The 17,517-nt window shown below is 48.8% G+C and overlaps 1 protein-coding gene across 3 annotated transcripts in view; it reads right to left on the bottom strand.

Moving 5' to 3' along the window:
* Window positions 1-17,517, bottom strand: part of CHCHD6 (coiled-coil-helix-coiled-coil-helix domain containing 6) — a 195,738-nt gene that overhangs the window by 41,328 nt on the left and 136,893 nt on the right. Inside the window, exon 9 of one of the 3 annotated variants that reach the window (XM_090021705.1) lies at window positions 9,847-10,403. The exons of the other annotated variants lie outside the window; for them this stretch is intronic. Within the exon in view, the coding sequence (XP_089877831.1) occupies window positions 10,380-10,403 (24 nt within the window). The 3' untranslated portion in view covers window positions 9,847-10,379. Of the gene's footprint in view, window positions 1-9,846; window positions 10,404-17,517 lie in introns of those variants that run through there. 3 annotated transcript variants of the gene reach the window in all.

Raw genomic sequence — 17,517 nt, 5'->3', positions numbered from 1 at the left:
TGTCAAATTGTGTATGCAACTGTAACAGAGCTCAATACCCGGTCAGGTAGGGGAACTAACTCAGACCTAACTCTGGATTTTACAAATGAACGGACCATTTGATAGTTACATTTGTAGAAAACTCAAGCTTGAAAGTTTATGAGATAAAAACTAACATAAAAGTCTCCTGGGGGAAGATCCTTGGGCACTGCCTTCTTCCAGTATTTGCTCAGCTCTGCACACTGCAAACCTAGAGACCTGGGGACTGCACAGCTGGTGCTATGCTGAGTGTGACGAGTCCTTGCAAGGCCACATGGCAGGGGCAGAATCTACATCAGCCGGCTCCAAAAGCTCCAGTGTCTTTAGGAGCTGCATCAAAGGAATGTGTCCATCCATTGGTAGCAGCATGTGACACCACTGATGACACAGTTGAGCAGTTCTTGCTCCATCAGGATAAGGCAATATAGACACACACTTGTATACAGAAAAGCAAGTCATGTAGTAAATTATCGCTGTTTGATACCCTCACCTGCCACTACTTACCAGTCCAAGTCCTCAAGACTCACCCTAGAACCAGAAGAGCCCTCGGGTGACTTGGTTTCTCTCCTAGAATTAACCAGTCAGAGAAAAAAAATCTGTTTTTCGTTCTCACTGATTGCATTTCCTTGACCCTCTTCCTCCCAAAATTTCTCCTGGCTGAGACCCAGGACAGGCAAGATGCCAGACCAGCAAAAACCTTCTACAACTACAGCTGCCGCAGGCTGAAGCTGTGACACTGAAGCCCTGTAAGACTAGAATAGGGGCCTGCTCCACCACGAAAGGGAGTTTTCCAGCCCCCAGTGGGAAGCAGCAGTCACTTCCAGCCCCCAAACACCCCCAAATGCAAGTAACAGCCTTTAGAGGCAGTAACTTTTCTTTTGCAGACCAGGGGAATGAGAGTCACAAAAGTTCAAAAGACACTGAGTTCCTGGGAATATCAGTACTGTGATGGGGCCAAAGCCACCCAGGACCAGGCTGGCAGGATACTGTAAGATTACTCAGAAATTCAACGCAGAAGAGAAACTTAAATTCTCCCACTTGTTGCTCACCTACCACGTAGACTAGGTGGAGAATCGCTAACCGCTGCCAGCAGTATAAGGCCTATGACATACAGTGGAGCGGTTCTGATGCTGTCCAGTGCAGGGCAACAGGATGCATGCTGCAAATTCACCTCAGTATGCTATACCCTGCCACTGCAGAGTGCACTATTTAACTAGCTTTTGCTTTGGGGGTAGGGTTGCTAACATTACTGATGCCGAAGTAACTGCTAAAAAGGAAGTTAGCTAAAGCCAGCCACCTTGGCTTTAGCTCCCACAGAAAACAGGGAGAGAGGAAATTAATGCATGCCAATTGGAGAGGGGCAGAAATGCTATTTCCAACCTCTGAGAGAATCCACTGCAAGCAGTGGTGCTGTTTAAAAACCGACTCAGCCCGTGTCCCTTTAATAGGAAGCAAAAGGCAATTAGGTACAGAGCTGCTGACCCCTGTGAAGCAGCAACTTCTGAGGGACTCTCCTATGATCTGTGCTATCCAGGTAAGAGATCATTTTTAAAAACAGCTGTGAGGGAGTGAGACAAGTGCAGAGCAGAGCCAAAGCAGGCCTGTGGACTGGAGCAAGCAGGGGAAAAGTAACAGTCAGCTCGCTGCATGACCAAAGCCCTGCCAGCTGTCAGGAGCACCAAGCCAGAAGCCCGACGATCCCTTCAAGCTGAGACTTTTTCAAAGGGCACTGGGCCAGGGGGATTCCTCGTTATTTTTAAAACCTGATTTTCCTCCTGCCTTGGAAGGACTCCCTCGAAGGGTGAAAACAGAAACCCTTCTGAGGAGATAACACTTTCTTCTACTGTTACCAGCAGGACACAGTAGGAATGGTGTTGCACTGTGGTTTATCAGTGCGCAGCTATGCACACAAGCTTGCTATTGCCATGTTTGCACTGCACTGTGATGTATCAGTACCACTCTCCGGCTCAGGTCTGGGCTGTTTAAACAGTGCTGATAGACTGTGCTCCAGCCCTACGCACGGTGGCTGAAGAGAGGTGGAGTCTGGAGTACTGTGCCCTTGAACTGGTTTATCTTTGGTTGCCTATTCACAGAGTTAGACATCCTGAGCAATCCCACAACGCATAGCAGCAAGGCAAGCGCTTGTAGACAGACTTCACCAAGCCGTATAAATTGGCTTTGAACAGCGGAGGACTCGCAGGGTCCCATTTCACCATGTAACAGAGCCCGTCTCCTGGCAGATGGTGGATTCTAGTAGGTTTTCCTGTTGCTTTACTGCGAGCAGTGGTCACCAGGCTCCCAAGAGCAGCATGCCTTGGCTCCCTAGTCATGGGTGTCAGAAACCACTTGGTCCTATCCGTGCTTGGTGACGCGAGCAGGCCCACGCTCCCAGCAGCCCTCGTTCCACGTCCCAGTCTCTACTGCCCCGAGACCAGGCTCCTGCAGTGTGCTCTGCTTCAGGCAGATCCTGACCCAAGAGCTGGAGACAGCCCAGGGTGAAACATGTCACTTTAGCAAGCAGAGCTTTCCGCAGGGAGCACAGAGCACCAGTGCGCAGAGTGCTGCCCTGGCTATCTTTCAAGAGGACTACAATGGGCTTTTGTGCTATAAAGGACTTCTGTCCTACCTCTTCAGAAGACTGTGTCCCTTCCCAGGGCACAAGCCCGAGTGCTCTTGATAGAGAAGAGTGGAGACTGCTGTCAGCATGTCCTCCAGGAGACATCCTGGATCATTCTGTCTCTCCCCTGCTGCTTTGGCTAGCAGTCAACTGAAAGCCCCTTCACTATTGTACAGCTCATCGCTCATGGGTGTTTGGGGAGGCCGCAGGCTGGAGCTGATGACTGGCACAGAGGACTCCAGGCAGGACCTGGTTAGGATGCTGTGGGCAGAAGTCTTAGGTTTAAGCAGCTAAACTGCAAGACTGTGAATGTGGCACTTGTACATGGTGCCCCAAGTTATACACCTGGCACTTAATGGGAGATAAAACCAACAGGCAAAGTTTTTTTGTAGCAACTTCCACTTCATGATCCCACAGCACTTTCCAAGAGTGTCAGTTAACTGCATGACAACCATCTGTGTAGCCATTTCCACCACGCTCAGTGACAGAACAAGAACCATGTCCCTAAGCACCGTGTCTTGGGCACTAGCGCCTTAGATCACATGTACCCCAAGATGATCCTTGCCCACTAGCCATCCTGCAACCTTCTCTCTACCTTCTACTCTGCTCCCTCCCACAGCAGCAATCCTCACGCACAGGGGCTTGCCTCACCAGAGCCACTGCTTGCCGCTGTGGAGCGGTGCCTGGGGAACAGGCCCAATCTCACAGCGGAAGGCAGCTTTGGAAGCCTGCAGTGGATACAGCAGCCAATTTCAGTCCATGTGCAAGACTGGTCCTCACAGATGCACAGCACTGATCTGCTTAATCCAATAAACTGCAATCCAAGGCTGCTATTGTTAGCTGGCAATGGCCAACTGGAAGCTAAGGAGTAGAGAGTTCACAAGACAGCCAAATCCAACAAAACAGGCTGGCAAAACAAAAATTAGTAAATAAGGATTAAGGGGAATATCAAGGCTCTTTCATTGAAGCAGCCCATAAAATGCCATTTCTCTGCCTTCCATGAGCCTTTATTTCAGCTGATCTGATTTAAGGTAAATCCTGAACTGGCATTTCCCTTCCGGCTCTCTGGGAATCAAGGGGCTCGGCTGCAGTCACCAGCCTGGATTTCTTCAGGAGTTTAACGTGCCGCTGAAGATGACTAAAAGAATTAATTTGTTAGAAACTCCACACAAACATGTTGCATTATCAGATGGCAGAGAGTCAAGCTTTTCCCTTGGCTCATCCCCTCCGAGAGGAAGTATGTGATGGCCCTGGCAGAGCTCCTGTTTACTTGTTTTACGATGGTTGTAACAAGGAGCCCATTAAATTAATAGCTGTGCTTTATTTTTAATGCTATGTTTAGCTAATCCTGCCTTGGAGTGGCACTCCCCATGCATATACAATAAAACCAAACACGATATTATGATGTGTTGGATTATGGAGGTGACCGACAAGAAGGAATACTCAAGTGCTCCTCCCCTCCAACGGCTGATTTGGGAAAGGGGAAAAAGTCCCTTTCATTCTTCCTGCGGGAGCAGCTAGGCTTTGGCTACAAAACCATATAGGTCCCTTTGATACCTTCTATCTTCTCTTTACCCAGAGAAATGCAAGACCCTTCTCTCAGTCCTGCTCAGTCAGCTCTTGCTTCCGAGCCCCCCCGACAGCAGCGAGTCTCTCAGGCTAAACAACAACTCTGTTTTGGGATCCGCTGAGCAAGATGCTCCTGCAAGGGCTGTGTCTAACTTGCACATCACTGTGCAAAGGAAATCAGTTGCCATATGTAGGCAAATGCTGAGCTTCTGAAATCCAGGAGATGCGGGAGCGACCTGCACTCCTCCCCGCGCCTTGCTCACAGCATGCCCTTCACTCCTGCCGGGCCAGGACAGAACTGACCTAGGGCCACAGCAACCAAGAGCAGTTACCATCCCACAGGGCACCTGTGCTGGGGTTCAGTCGCACCCAGCTCGGCTGAGGGGTGACAGGGAAGGCCCCTCATTTGAGTCCCTCAAGCTGAGGAGAGTTTCTAGCTGCAGGGTGTTGTGGACTCCAGAGGATGGCCGAGGTGACAGCTAGCACCTGATGAGCAGTCTGCTCACTCTTCTCCCAGCAAGTCCCAGCACGGTTGGCAGAGGGCAGGGAAAGGTGTGAGGACAGAGCGTGTGCGATTAAATACAGGAGACAGTCTGACAGGGAGCCCTGCTTGTGGTTCCTTAGCTCCCCTCGGCTCTGCCCCAGGCAGCGCAGCCACCGCATAATGAGACACCAGGCTGGAGGTGGAGCATCATTATTGCTGCTCCTCCACCTCAGCACAAAGGAGGCTACAGGGCCAGTGCCTTCAATCACTCCAAGCTGTATGCCACTCAGTCTCTCAGCAAACCACCCTGGGAAACCTGGAAAAACAAAGAATAACCTAGACACACACACACACGCGCGCGCGCGCTAAGGCTAATGGATAAGGTGGCCAGACTTTCCATTTCACAAAACAGCCACCTTCTCCAAGGATGAGTATACACAGCTCTGTTCACAAGGGAGTCGGCTGGGTATTGGTCAACTGGTCTATAAGACCTTAGACTGCTCTGCAGGCTCCCATAAGTTTGTGATAGGGTCATACCAGCTGGAGAGGGGAAGAAAGGCTGGACATCCTAAGTCAATGCAGGCTGTAATGGTTTGTTTGTGGCATGGGCCGTTGCAGTCCTAGGTGGTGTATTAAATATGGGCATTACTAGTACAACTGCTGAGAGGGGAGTTAGGAAGCAGGCAAGAACTTACACATCTTCCTGCCCCAGACTGTGCTCATTACTGTAAGAGGCAAACTGAAGGACCTGACCCTAAAAGACATGGAGGACCTGCAAAGACAACTCAAGATCTCTAGGAATTAGATCCGAACAATTTAGCAAGCAAGCTACCAGCAAGCCCTTGTAACCAGTTTAGAAATAAAAATAATAAAAATTTGAGACAAATGGAAAACACTGCCTGGAAGAAGTATGCACAGCATGAACTCACAGGATTCAGCAGACTATAAAATAGGAAATGAGACTTACACCTCTCCCCCGACAGCTACACAAAACCTTCCCACCAGGATTATAGATACACTTGGTGCTTGACTTCTTCCTTCAACTGCTCCCATCATAGAGCAAGCAGAGTTTGGTAGAAACACAAATGCAGAGAGGATATTAGATAAAGCATCTTGCAAAGCCAAGCGTGAAATATTAACAACAGGAGGCAATGAATTGCGTTTTTATGCAAGATCACAAACTTCGTGGTTATAGTCATATTTGTAGAGAAGCAGGGCTGGAGGGGACTCGAGGTCACCTAGTCTAACCCCCTGCCTGAAGCAGGCTCATCCCTATCCAAACTATCCCATACAACCATAATCAGGTTAGAGAGCCCAAGACGTGTTTGCCTATTACAGCCTCAAATTACTTGGGAAATGTCGTGTTCACAAAGACACCAAACCCTCTAACAAAATTTGGAACAGTTTTGTTCCTGTTTGCTGGTTTTTACTAACTGTGCTGCTTGTGTCCCTTTTGCAAAGGGTGGTAAGAAACCCTCCTGTAGAAGAGGAGATGTTATATTTAAGTTTGGTGTATGTGGCCCCTTTTTAGACTATTTCTCCTCGTCAGTGGGCACTGAGCAAGTGTACATTTTCTGAGCACTGCCTCACCCCCCCCACACACATACACGCACATAGAGAGAGATATTGGTGCACCCAATTAACACCTTTGCCCACACAATTGCAAGGAGAGGGGTCATGCAGACGCTTAGCTGAACTGGCTGCACAAGAATCCTATGGGCTGATGAACCACCCTGGATAGGGCAGTCCAATTCATACATACAGCAGCACTGACAAGAGCAAACTGCCCCTATGCTGCCTGGACAACTTGCCTTGGAGGGATCTGCTTTTGTGGGGTGAGAGGGTAATACAGTTGCTGCAGTTTATGCAACTGTAGTTTGGACCTTGCTGTCCAAGCTGCCAATTAGTGCCAATCGTGGCTGTAGCTGTGTGATGAGGAGGACACCTCTTTGACGATACATACTGGCTCCAAGCATAATGATCTCTGCCACGGAGGAGTTGAACTGACATCAGCTGTCACAATCCTGCATGAAATCAAACTCCAGCTCCATACCAGCTAACAAGGATTCTGCAAACTGGGAGTCACAGAACCAAATGAGAGCCAGGAGGATTATCAGCCGGACCTGGTGAAAACATGGTGTGGGGTTGCTGCCCTCTATGCAGGGCCCTTAGTGACACAGGAAGGGGGAGCAGGGAGGGAAAATGGGAAAAGACTCTCTAAAAATGCTGCATTGTTTGCAGAGATGGGCTTATGTGGTGGCTTGGAGGGCATTTGAGGCTCTAGAAACTGGTCTGCACATTGGGGTGTTGGGGGGGAGCTTTCCAAATGCATCACACCCAAATACCTCAGGGGAAGGCGAATGCATATACGGTAACCAGTTTCATTCATGGTACTGTGAGCACAGTGGAGTATCTGCAATTCCCATCCGCAGAAAGAGCCTGAGGGCCTAGTTATGCTCCCAGGCCAAGGTCAAATCCACATCACAGACCTGAAGAGCTCGTGCACATCCCCACCCTCCTCCACAGCTGTCATCTAAAGCTCCTCAAATTGGTCCGCCTGTCCTGATGTCTAGCCAGCTCTCAATTACTCAGACTTAGGGCTTTAACTAAGACTTAGGGCTTTAGGCACCAGCATTCACCTACTGATAACTGCAGAGGCTACACAAGGAACTGGTTTCTGGGCTGGCCAGCATCATTCCACTACCACAGCTTTCTGACTACCTGGCTCAGAAGCAGACTAAAAGGAGTGTGGGGCCAGGGATAAGTTCAGGTCCTCATCAAGTAATCTACAGCAGGAGCTCCTGGCCAGCCTCAGTCAATGCTCTGTCCTTGCAGAGCTGCAGAACAGCAGCTGTACACCTTGGCAGTGTTAGTGGGAACGAGGCTGGAGACACTGCATTCATGACTGTATGACTGGATTTTTCCCCCTTCCCTCTATCAGTTGGATTCATTTTCTGAACGATCACATCTGTTTATGTTCCACAGACACCTGCATATCTTGAGATGACAGCAACTCCCTGAATGCTGTAATCAGTTATTTCTCAACAGAGGAATTGCCAATTTGGTAAATAAAGCTCATTATAAAAGAACACAGAAATGTATTACAGTTGCCTAACGGAGAAAATTGTCCAGTGCAGCTACATAATCAGCCCTGGCATCATAACTCCCCCAAATGCATGTCACGCGAATTGCACGTGCCCAGACAAGCGTGGGCAGGGGCAGAAGAGGAATAGAGAGGGGAAAAGAGGAACACTGTCCTCTCTAGGCCAACAAGAAATAGAAAGGATGTCAGAAGCTGGGCGACACTGTACTCAATGTAACATACCTGCTACCAGGCAAAGCAGCAGAAATCCCAAGCAGCAAAAAAAGAAAACAAAAAAAAGCCCTCAACATTGCCAGCAATGAGCCAAGGACAGAGTGCTTGTTCTTCAGAAGTTTCCCCTTCTTCTTGGGAGCAGGACCTGCACAGTGCAGAAAATGTGGGATCAAAGGGAGATGTGTAATACTGACAGGAACGAGCCAACTTGGGGTCTGCTACAATGACCAGGGCTGTGAAGCTCTGTCTTTCTTGGTTACCAGCAATTGGGAAAGGCCAAGTCACCAAGCTGGCTGACAGGCACAGCTGAATCACGCCAAATGAGCGGTCACCTTCACTAGTGACTCAGTAGCTGGTGCTCATTAGTACTGAACTAACACCCACAGGTAGTGCAAGGGGTGCTGCAATCCAACAGCCCCACATTGCAGGGCCACTGAAGGCACGGTCTTTCCTTCAGGAGTCTGGGTGGTGCTGGGCTCTCTTAGCTCAATTCCAACTCCATGCTCCTTTCATTCTGGCCCCGATATACCCCTTGTGGTTTCGACTGGAGATGCTATTCCTCATTCCCTATCCCAGGTTAAGATGCAGCACTGCCAACGTGGCAAACCATGGACTAGGTCCTAGCAGACAGGTGGCTGTGGGTCAGAGCTGGGAGAACTGCTATGTACACAAGCACAAAGTGCATAGGATAACAGAGACACTCACTCACAGACCATGGCTAGACACTGCCAACTTTTACAAGACTGCCATGCTCAGTTCTGCTTCTCCTTCTTCCCTAAAAGTCACTGCAAGAGGGCAGCCAAGGCAGCCAGATGCCTCAAGATGAGAGGTGAAAAATGCTCCCATCTCCACCCCTTGAAGCTCTATCTACCCAAATGGTTGCAGAGGCACCCATGGCAAATCCTACCTGAGCATCCAAGAACTCCACTACTCCAAAGCACTAAACTCCTCACAGAAGGGAGCACAGGGGCAAGGCAGGGTGTGACTTAGGGGCCAGTTCTCAGACTCTCACTTCTGGCCTGGTTTCAGAAAGTTTCTATTTAACTCTGCTGTAAATTAAAAAAAACCAAAAAAAAAAAACCCAGCCTGGTTCCATGCAAGCCCATTAAATGAACCACAGTCAGGAAAGACACCAGGGTCAAACAGTGCATGAGGGAAGGATAGCTAAAGACAGGTAGCTAAAGAGAGACCGTTTCAGCTAGGAGCTGGAGGGGGCTTATGTGACAGCGCTTACCCTCATCCTTGGGGAAGGCGGCTGTTTTGTGAAGTGGAAGGCCTGGCTTCCTTATCCATTAGCCTCAAATGGTACATGAGCATAGGATAGCTAAAAAGAGAGACCGTTTCAGCTAGGAGCTGGAGGAGGCTTATGTTAAGAGCCATACAAGAGCCATCCAACTGGACTCACTGGGTTAGAAAAATATCTTCCAAATGATGCTGTTTTGGATGCAACAGTAGTATGGCTCCTCACTCCACAGAGAGGGCACAATGGAACAAAGCTGGGGGGGGCAAGGAGAGTTCACAGCAAGGGAAGGGACACTGCAAGGGAGGATGATTGAGATTCTGCACTGGACAAGGGAAGCTGTTTTGCAACATGATTCACCAGGGCTAGTCCTTTTTCAGCTAAGACTTTGTGCCCTTCCAGGTTCTTTCAAATATACCCAAGTCATTCAGCCCTTGGATGGAGATAAATGAGGAGAACTTTAATTTAGGAACTGCGACTGGAAGTTTCTCTTTTCCCAACACTTCTTAGGAGTCGCCAGATTCCAGCTGCTGGCAGGGGCAGGAGGGTGGAAACAGGAGTTCTCGGACTTGCAGGAGAAAGCATCTCATGCCACACATGGGGACCATTAAACACTTTATTGTTCTTTGGAGGGAGCCTTGCAAGGGAAGGAATGTGCCTCCTGGTGTTACAAACAGGAGCATGCTAGGAACAGTTAATCCTAACAAGCAGGTCAGGGTTACTTCCCTGAATATTTCAGATTCCTTTCTCTGGAGCACAAGGACAAAGGCAACAGCTCGTGAAAGACTGGGTGAGCAAAACCAAAGTTAGTACGAGGGTGATGGGCCTTGCGTTAGGTGGCTTCTATGTGACAAACCAGACTGTGGCCGCTTGTGTTCATGGGCATCCTGTTCGCAATGATGGAATTAAAAAAAGATGAAGCACATTTCCCAGTTCAGTGCTGCTCTCCCCAAACCCTCCCTCCCCCCAACTTCAAACACATCCATTGAGACCATTACATGCGGGCATTTAGAAGAGGAATCATGTCATTTTCATGAACTGCTATGGACAGAAGGCACCGAGTTTGGTCTGTGTATATCCAAGGACAATGGGCTTCTGTGGTCCCTGTGCTCTGCTCTTTCGCAGCTGCTGGAATTTATCCGTAATTCACTAGAAGTTCCTGGGGAAGAAGGAGACAAAAGGGGGAGAGGTTGCTGGTTAGTTATATAGCTGCTGGGCACCACATGCTTCCTGTTCTGAAACGATGTGCAACATGAACTGAGAGAGAGATAACAGGAGAAATGGACCATCCCTCAGAGGTTCATCTGACATTACTGGCTACAAATCACAATGAGATGCATCATGAATGGATGCATATCAAAAGCATGGTGGGAGGCAACGGTCATTCCAATACTCAAACTGGGTAAGCCAATCGATGACCCAGGAAGCTACAGGCCAATATCCTTTGCACAACCTACAAACTCCTAGAATGTACCATCTTCAGGAGAATCAGCCCTTTTATCAAGCCAGTGATACTCAATGAATAAGTGGGATTTTGGTCTAAGCGAAGATGCTGAAACTAAGTTTTGGCCCTTGCAATATATAAATCAAGGCTGGTTTTCAGAAAAAATCCAAGACTGGTGCAACCTCCGTAGACCTGTCAACAGCCTACGACATGGTCTGGATTAAAGGTCAGATACTGAACTTCACAAACATTATACGCTGCCACCAAACACTACACCCAATATGGACAATGCTGAGTAACAGGCGGCTACATGTCCGCCTGGGTGACAGCTTGCCCTGTTCCCAAGCAATGGACTGCCACAAGGCTCAGTACTCACACCAACACTTTTTAATGTATACCATCTTGAATGAGGACCTGAATATCATAAAGGAATATTTTCAGAAATGGAGTCAAGCCAAATCCCCACAAAACAGTCACTGCATTCCATCTTGATAACAAAAATGCTAAGCATACCCCAAAGGTATCTTTTTGTGGCAAACACTGTGCAGCACAGCCCCACTCTGTCTTATCTCAGAGCTGAGTTGGATTGTACATTAACCTTCTGTGACCACCTAAAGAAGATAGCTGCCAAGATGATAAGGGTCAATTTGGTCCAGAAACTGGGATGCATCCAGAAGTTGCGGAGCATCAGCAGCAGTACTAAACACATCAGTGCTGGCCCTTGCATACTCCATAATGGCCCAGTACTGAGCACCGGTATGGATCAGAAGCAGTCACACTCGACTTGTTGACATCCAAATATACTCTGCAATGCAGTGCATCGCTGGGGCCTTCAAGCCAACCCCAACATGATGTCTGCCACACATGACCCCTCCACTTGATCACTGAGGCAGAATCTCTACGGGAAGTCCAGTGAATTAAGGAAAACGAACGTCTCCTCATCCACCAGGACCGCAACAATGCCCCTCACCATTACCTAACGTTGCTCAAACCCTTCTGGATCCACGTGCTTAATCTTCAACAATATGACTTCAACCCTGATGAAGCTTGGAAAACCAAATGGAGCTCACAGGAAGTCCCAATTAAACATCTTGTGATCGAACTAATGGAGAACGTTCTTGGCTTTGATCTGCCATGCTCCTGGGCAACTCTAAACCGTATCCACACAAACCATGGGAGATGCAGATTTGGAGTGCACCAATAAGAGATTTTTTGGACTGTTACCGATCGCCGATTTTTAACGAGCCATATCGGCCGATACCAATCTGATTCCGATATGCAGCCTGACAGCTTGGAGAGCAACATCAGTCCCCCATGGTGAGGTGAGATCGAGTCCCGCACAGTCAGTCCCCCCACTGCAAGGCTGCGCTCCTGGCCACATGCATGCTGCAGCTGTGCACATGCATGTGGGATTTATTGGCCACGTGAGTCAAAAAAAGCCAATACTCTCAATTTTCCTTATATTAGTGTCAATCCGATATGGGACTGATATATCAGTGCACCACTAATGTGGATGATACTTGATGCACAAATGGAAAGTGACAAACTCTCCAGTGTACATCTGTGGTCACCCAGAACAGACCATGGAACATATAATGACTCAGTGCACGATCCACAAATATGAAGGAAGTATCACAGCGATACACTCTGCTGCTCCTGATGCCATTGTCTGGCTCAGCCACCTAAATGTTAAATTATAGTTACTGTTCTGTATCTACATTGGCCATATGAAATAAGACGATGACAGTGAGATGCAAGGGACATCAAGTCCCCTGAAGCTTCCAAATGGAAGCAGCAGCACAATCCAGAGTAATGAAACAGCCCCTTGCTCCTTCTCTGGCTTGTCCAAACCAGGAGAAACCCACCTCAGCTTGCAGGGCTGTAAAGGAACTTTCCCAGGGAGGGAAGTTAAAATCGCACTGCTTCCTCAAGAAACACCATCACTCTACAGGGTAGCCCTCAGAAGCAGCACTGAAGTTTCCCCTGCTCCATCCCAAGCAAAGCTGACACTGGTTTGAAAAGGGACAGAGCTAATCTCACCTGTTCACTTGCTCCAAATCTCACTTTCCTGGATCACCATCTCTTCTTGCTGATGTAGTGTTAGAGCTAGGATTCCCACTCAGACAAGAAAGGATTACTTCCCTCCCAGACCACACCACACAACTCTCAGTCTCTGGTTCAGGGAAATGCCAGCAAGGGACTCCAACCAGACCACATCAAGTCTCAATGATTCGTCCCTTAGCATAAGCAATGCAAGGAACAGCTAGCTAGATGGTGGTCATCCCTTGTGGTGTCCATGCCCCCAAGCTGACAGCCTCTTCCCCCTCTGCTAGGGGAGCTGGAAGACAGTGGTAACACCTCTTTGACAGACCTATCTCATAATAGGATGGAGTGGGGAGGTTAGACATGGTTGGACTGGTCTCCTTTCTGGGAGTCCAGCTCCCACAGGTGGTAAGGCTGACTCTGAGGACAAGTGGAACAGCCTACGACCACCCCTGGCTCAAACAACCTGAGAAGCCTGAAGGAAAGCTAATGCAAACAGCCTTTAATGACAAGGTTTAAGGATTTCAGTAAGAAGCAGGAGGCCTCCAGCCTCAGACTGTCGTCATCCTGCTGTAAGGAAGGACAAGCTCACATGTGAGAGCTCTTCCCTGGGACTGAGTCAACATAGGGCACAAAAGGCCTACGCCAATAACCTACATCAGGAGAGAGGCTATAGGCAAACAGAAAGAGACGTTTTAGTCTCTCTGTCGGGCAAGTCCCAGATCTGACTTTGTACTTTGAATCGACTTGCTCACTCCCCCAGCTCAGCAGGGTTTGTGGCACTTTCCTCAATTCCTGAGGAAGAAATAAGCCCTGTTGCAGGCTTTAGCAAAGGTCTTTCAATGTGGATGGATTCCTTCTGCCTTACTCTAGTGTAAGTAGAGCACACACAGCTGGGTGTGCCCGCGCGCACACCCGCACCCTCCTTCCACCTGACACTCCGAGCAGGGCCACCAGGGTGGAAACACCCTGCACTTCTTCCAGACAGCGTGACACGAGGTAGAGAAAATAGAAATGGAGAGTCCCGGGGGCCACCCACACTCCCAGAAAGGTTTGAGGGATTTTGTCCGCTGTGTATCAGAAAATGAGTCTCAAACACCAAAGCACAACAGCCCTGTTTGCCTCGGGCCCAGAGGAATCTCTCTGTTCTGTGGTCAACGTGCCTGTGAAGCCTGACACTCCACTGCTTATGCCTCCAGGTCTTACTCAGAGCCAGAGGTAAAAAGGAGACTTCCAGGCTGTTTGTGTTGTTTGCAGGACATGCCACAACCTCTCCTCACATTCGTTTTCCTTCCTCTGTTCTCACCTCTAACTTTAAGGATAGCAGATGTCTCCCAACAGGAGCTCCCATCTTTTCCCACCGCAGTGGAAGGGGACAGAGTGGACACCACGTGCCACCCAGTCTTCTGCCCAGTGATTGTGGGGCTTGTGTGGTACCAATCAAGCCAATATTTCTAAATTCAGCTAAAGTCTGAAGGGCTCAGGATCATTCCTTCATAAAAGCCAGTTGTCAGCTGTATCAACGTGACCCTTTATACAAAGGGCACCTTTGATGATTAACAGCCAAGGTTCCTGGCATTCAATACCAGTTCAAAAGCTGGACAGTCATCTCCCATGAATCACCATCAGTGTATCACCAAGCTGCACTATAAGGAGAACTGCACTGGGGGATCCTGCTATGACACTAGTTTCCCTCCTCCTCATCACTAGAGTAAGGCAGAAGGAATCCATCCACATTGAAAGACCTTTGCTAAAGCCTGCAACAGAAAGGGCGCTGCCTGACTCCTGGTTCATGGGCTCACACAGAGCAAATCACCTTACCTGGTGGGCTTCCTTGTGGAAACCCCCCTCTTTCCTGCAAATGCTCAGAATGGGGCCCATTATAGGAATGCTATCACTGTGCTGGATAATTCAATTGACAGCTGCTGATGCCACTGCAGGAGTACAATCAGTAACAGGTTCATCTCTGCTGGCCAAGGCACCTGCCAGGGTAGTTATCTGGTCTGTATGTCCTGTGCATCCCAAGCATGGTCCCCTCTCTAACAATGAGCTGGAGGACGCTCCTAAGGATGCGAGGATAAAGAGAAAATTATTTGCCAAATGATTTAGTCAAAGCTTCTCTGGAAATCTGTCGAATAAGCCATCAATATTACTTGACCAGCTCTAATTTCCAAGGTAATTTTTCTCATCGTTAGTGACTTAGAGTTTTGCATCGAGCAGCGCATTTAAAAAACTCCAATACTCTTCCTTCAAAATGTAATGAGCGGAGCCACAGAGAGCTGCAATCAATTTCACAATAAAATAACATGGTGGGCTTGTGCTCTAGCATTTAACTTTGGCGTCGAGGAATGCTGCATTCTTTGAAACAGCCACTGTGGCTCATGCTCACTGATTAACCCTTAAATGATCCTTCAGAACTCAAAAGCCACTCTTCCTCACTATTAGTTGTGATAACAAGCTGTTAACTTTATTTGTTTTTACTTGATCGGAGAAAGATAAATTAGCCAGCACTTCCTGATGAAAATCAAGGACTTCCAACCTTGACTTATTTATGCATCCCTAGGGAAGGCATCAACCTAGAGAATGCCACGCCTTTTTAGTGCTGAAACACTGATATCCATCTCATTTTGGAAGAGTAAGCCCCATTGAAACCTCTAACACAGCAAGCATCTGACCCCAAAGCCAATGGAGTATGGAAAGGAGTTAAACACCTGCTTCCTGCCATGCCGTGCACATCAGGGAAAGTTTCTGTGAACAAAGGCCGAGGATGATGGCACTATCAATCAGCCTAGGCTGCTCCCAATGGGGGCTGGATACTATTACATCTAAGATCAACACGCACAAGATGCAGTGACTAATTAATTTTTCTCCCTTCCTAAAGGGCATATTTTGCTCATGAAGGTTATGGGACTGGCCCTCCTTGGGAACTGAAGTGCTCTCAGCACACAGCTGACTGCATAGAGAAGCCTGTCACAGCTGTGCCCACTTCAGCTGCTTGGTGCTGAGACTCAGCCCCCCCAGCCCCCCAAGCATTTACCAAGCTAGCACAGACCATTACCATCCTGTCTCCACTAAAGGCTGGTGCTTGATGCTTCAAAGGAATATCAGGAACTTCTAACATGCTTAGGCTCAATTTATAATGAAAGTAAAAGACCCAGTGGAGCGTATGGTTAGCTGATGTATGTGCCACTACCTTCCCCTGGATGGAATTAAATGCATGTCACAAACTCCATGCTGCTTGCAGCTAACACTGGGACTACTGCTTTTGGGGTCAGAGAGCAGCGCTCCATTTCACTCACACTACCCGGCTCCTAGCAGCCCCAGTGTACTGCACAGTGGAAGCCATGGAGATCCAGGGGCCTGTGACAAGATCAAATACTCACAATGGGAGACTAATTGAAAAGGTCCTGCTTACCCCAATGCTTGGAGGTGCTGTCTGGTTGATTCACATATTGCATGCAGCTCTGTGCGTCTAAAACTAAACTCATACTTTAATAGACCTGTTTATGGACCCAAAACCCACCACCAAGACTGGCATCAGCTGATTTATTTGTTACACTTGCAGCAGGGATGCCAGGGACCAAAGAGGCCTGGAACTGAACTGCCAAACCCCTCACTAGGGGCAGTTTGTGCTAACACACCTCACTTATAGCTAGAGGACCTGAGTCTCCAGGGCTGCCAATGGAGCATAACATGAGCAGAAGCAAGTTTCTCACAGCTACAATTCTAGTGCAGTTGGGAATCTGTCCAGTACCAAGGGACATTTTGGCTGAAGAGGCATCTGTCCATCTCCCCCTCACCTCGCCCGGTATGCAGGCATCTGAGTTGCTAACCCATGACTTCACCGCTATGAGGCTTTGCCCTTGAGCTAACAGCAGCAAGAATCAGCCGACTGCGAGACTGCCGCAATCTGTCATGTCGCTGCAGCTGCGCAGAAGCGAGTGGCACTCCAGGCCAGAGTTTATCAGGGCAGCAAGGAAGGGGCAGGCTCTGTAATCATTTAAGATTCAGAAAATTCATACTTTGTGAAGACAGAACCAACTGGAACCTGGGGTGGCTCTGCCCAGATATGGGGGAACCAGGGCTCTCCTGACTGGCTCTGGTACTGACACTGGGAAAGGTTAATCCAACCACAAGGTTCTCCTGCGCTGCTCCACAGCCTTCCTCCCTTCTGCTCCCTACCCAGTGTCACGGCTCACCTAAGATCACCTAGCCAGCATGAAGAACCTCCTCCCTACTTTGCCCTATCCAACCAGGCCAAGGCCTCAGCTGGGGAGGCATCCCCCATTGAAAGCCCAAACCCTGCAGACCTTCATCCTCCAGTGGCTTGTCAGAGATGGTGTCCGACAAGCCGTGCTGCACAGGGTGCAGCCTATCTATATGCTCAGCCTTTAATTCTGTGTCGCAGCAGCCAGCGCTGCAGGTCACCTCTACTGGACAACGTTGCACATTCACGTTAAAATTTCTTGCAGCATGCAAAAGTCATGGCACTGAACACAGCATGCACAGCCTAAAATTAAAAACAGATGCCCTGCCCTGCTCAACAACTTGCTTGAGGGGGTGCAGGGAGGGTCACTGGAAGAGCTGGAACTCGAGCTCCAGAGATCCTGGTGCTCAGGCCAGACCTCCCCATGGTAGTACCAATATCCACATTCTCTTGCCTTAACCCACCAGGACTGCCCAAGTGTTTTTTCCACCTTTCTTAATTAGGAAGGGACATTCAGGAAAATACTGAAAAAACCTGCCAGCTCCACAGTGGGCTTTCTAGGCCTTTTAATGCTCCTAT

The sequence above is a fragment of the Crocodylus siamensis genome, chromosome 11 (assembly GCF_052110815.1).
Source record: "Crocodylus siamensis isolate JL-2025a chromosome 11, ASM5211081v1, whole genome shotgun sequence".
In the NCBI taxonomy this organism is placed as follows: domain Eukaryota; kingdom Metazoa; phylum Chordata; order Crocodylia; family Crocodylidae; genus Crocodylus; species Crocodylus siamensis.
This window is presented reverse-complemented; position numbering and strand designations above follow the sequence as displayed.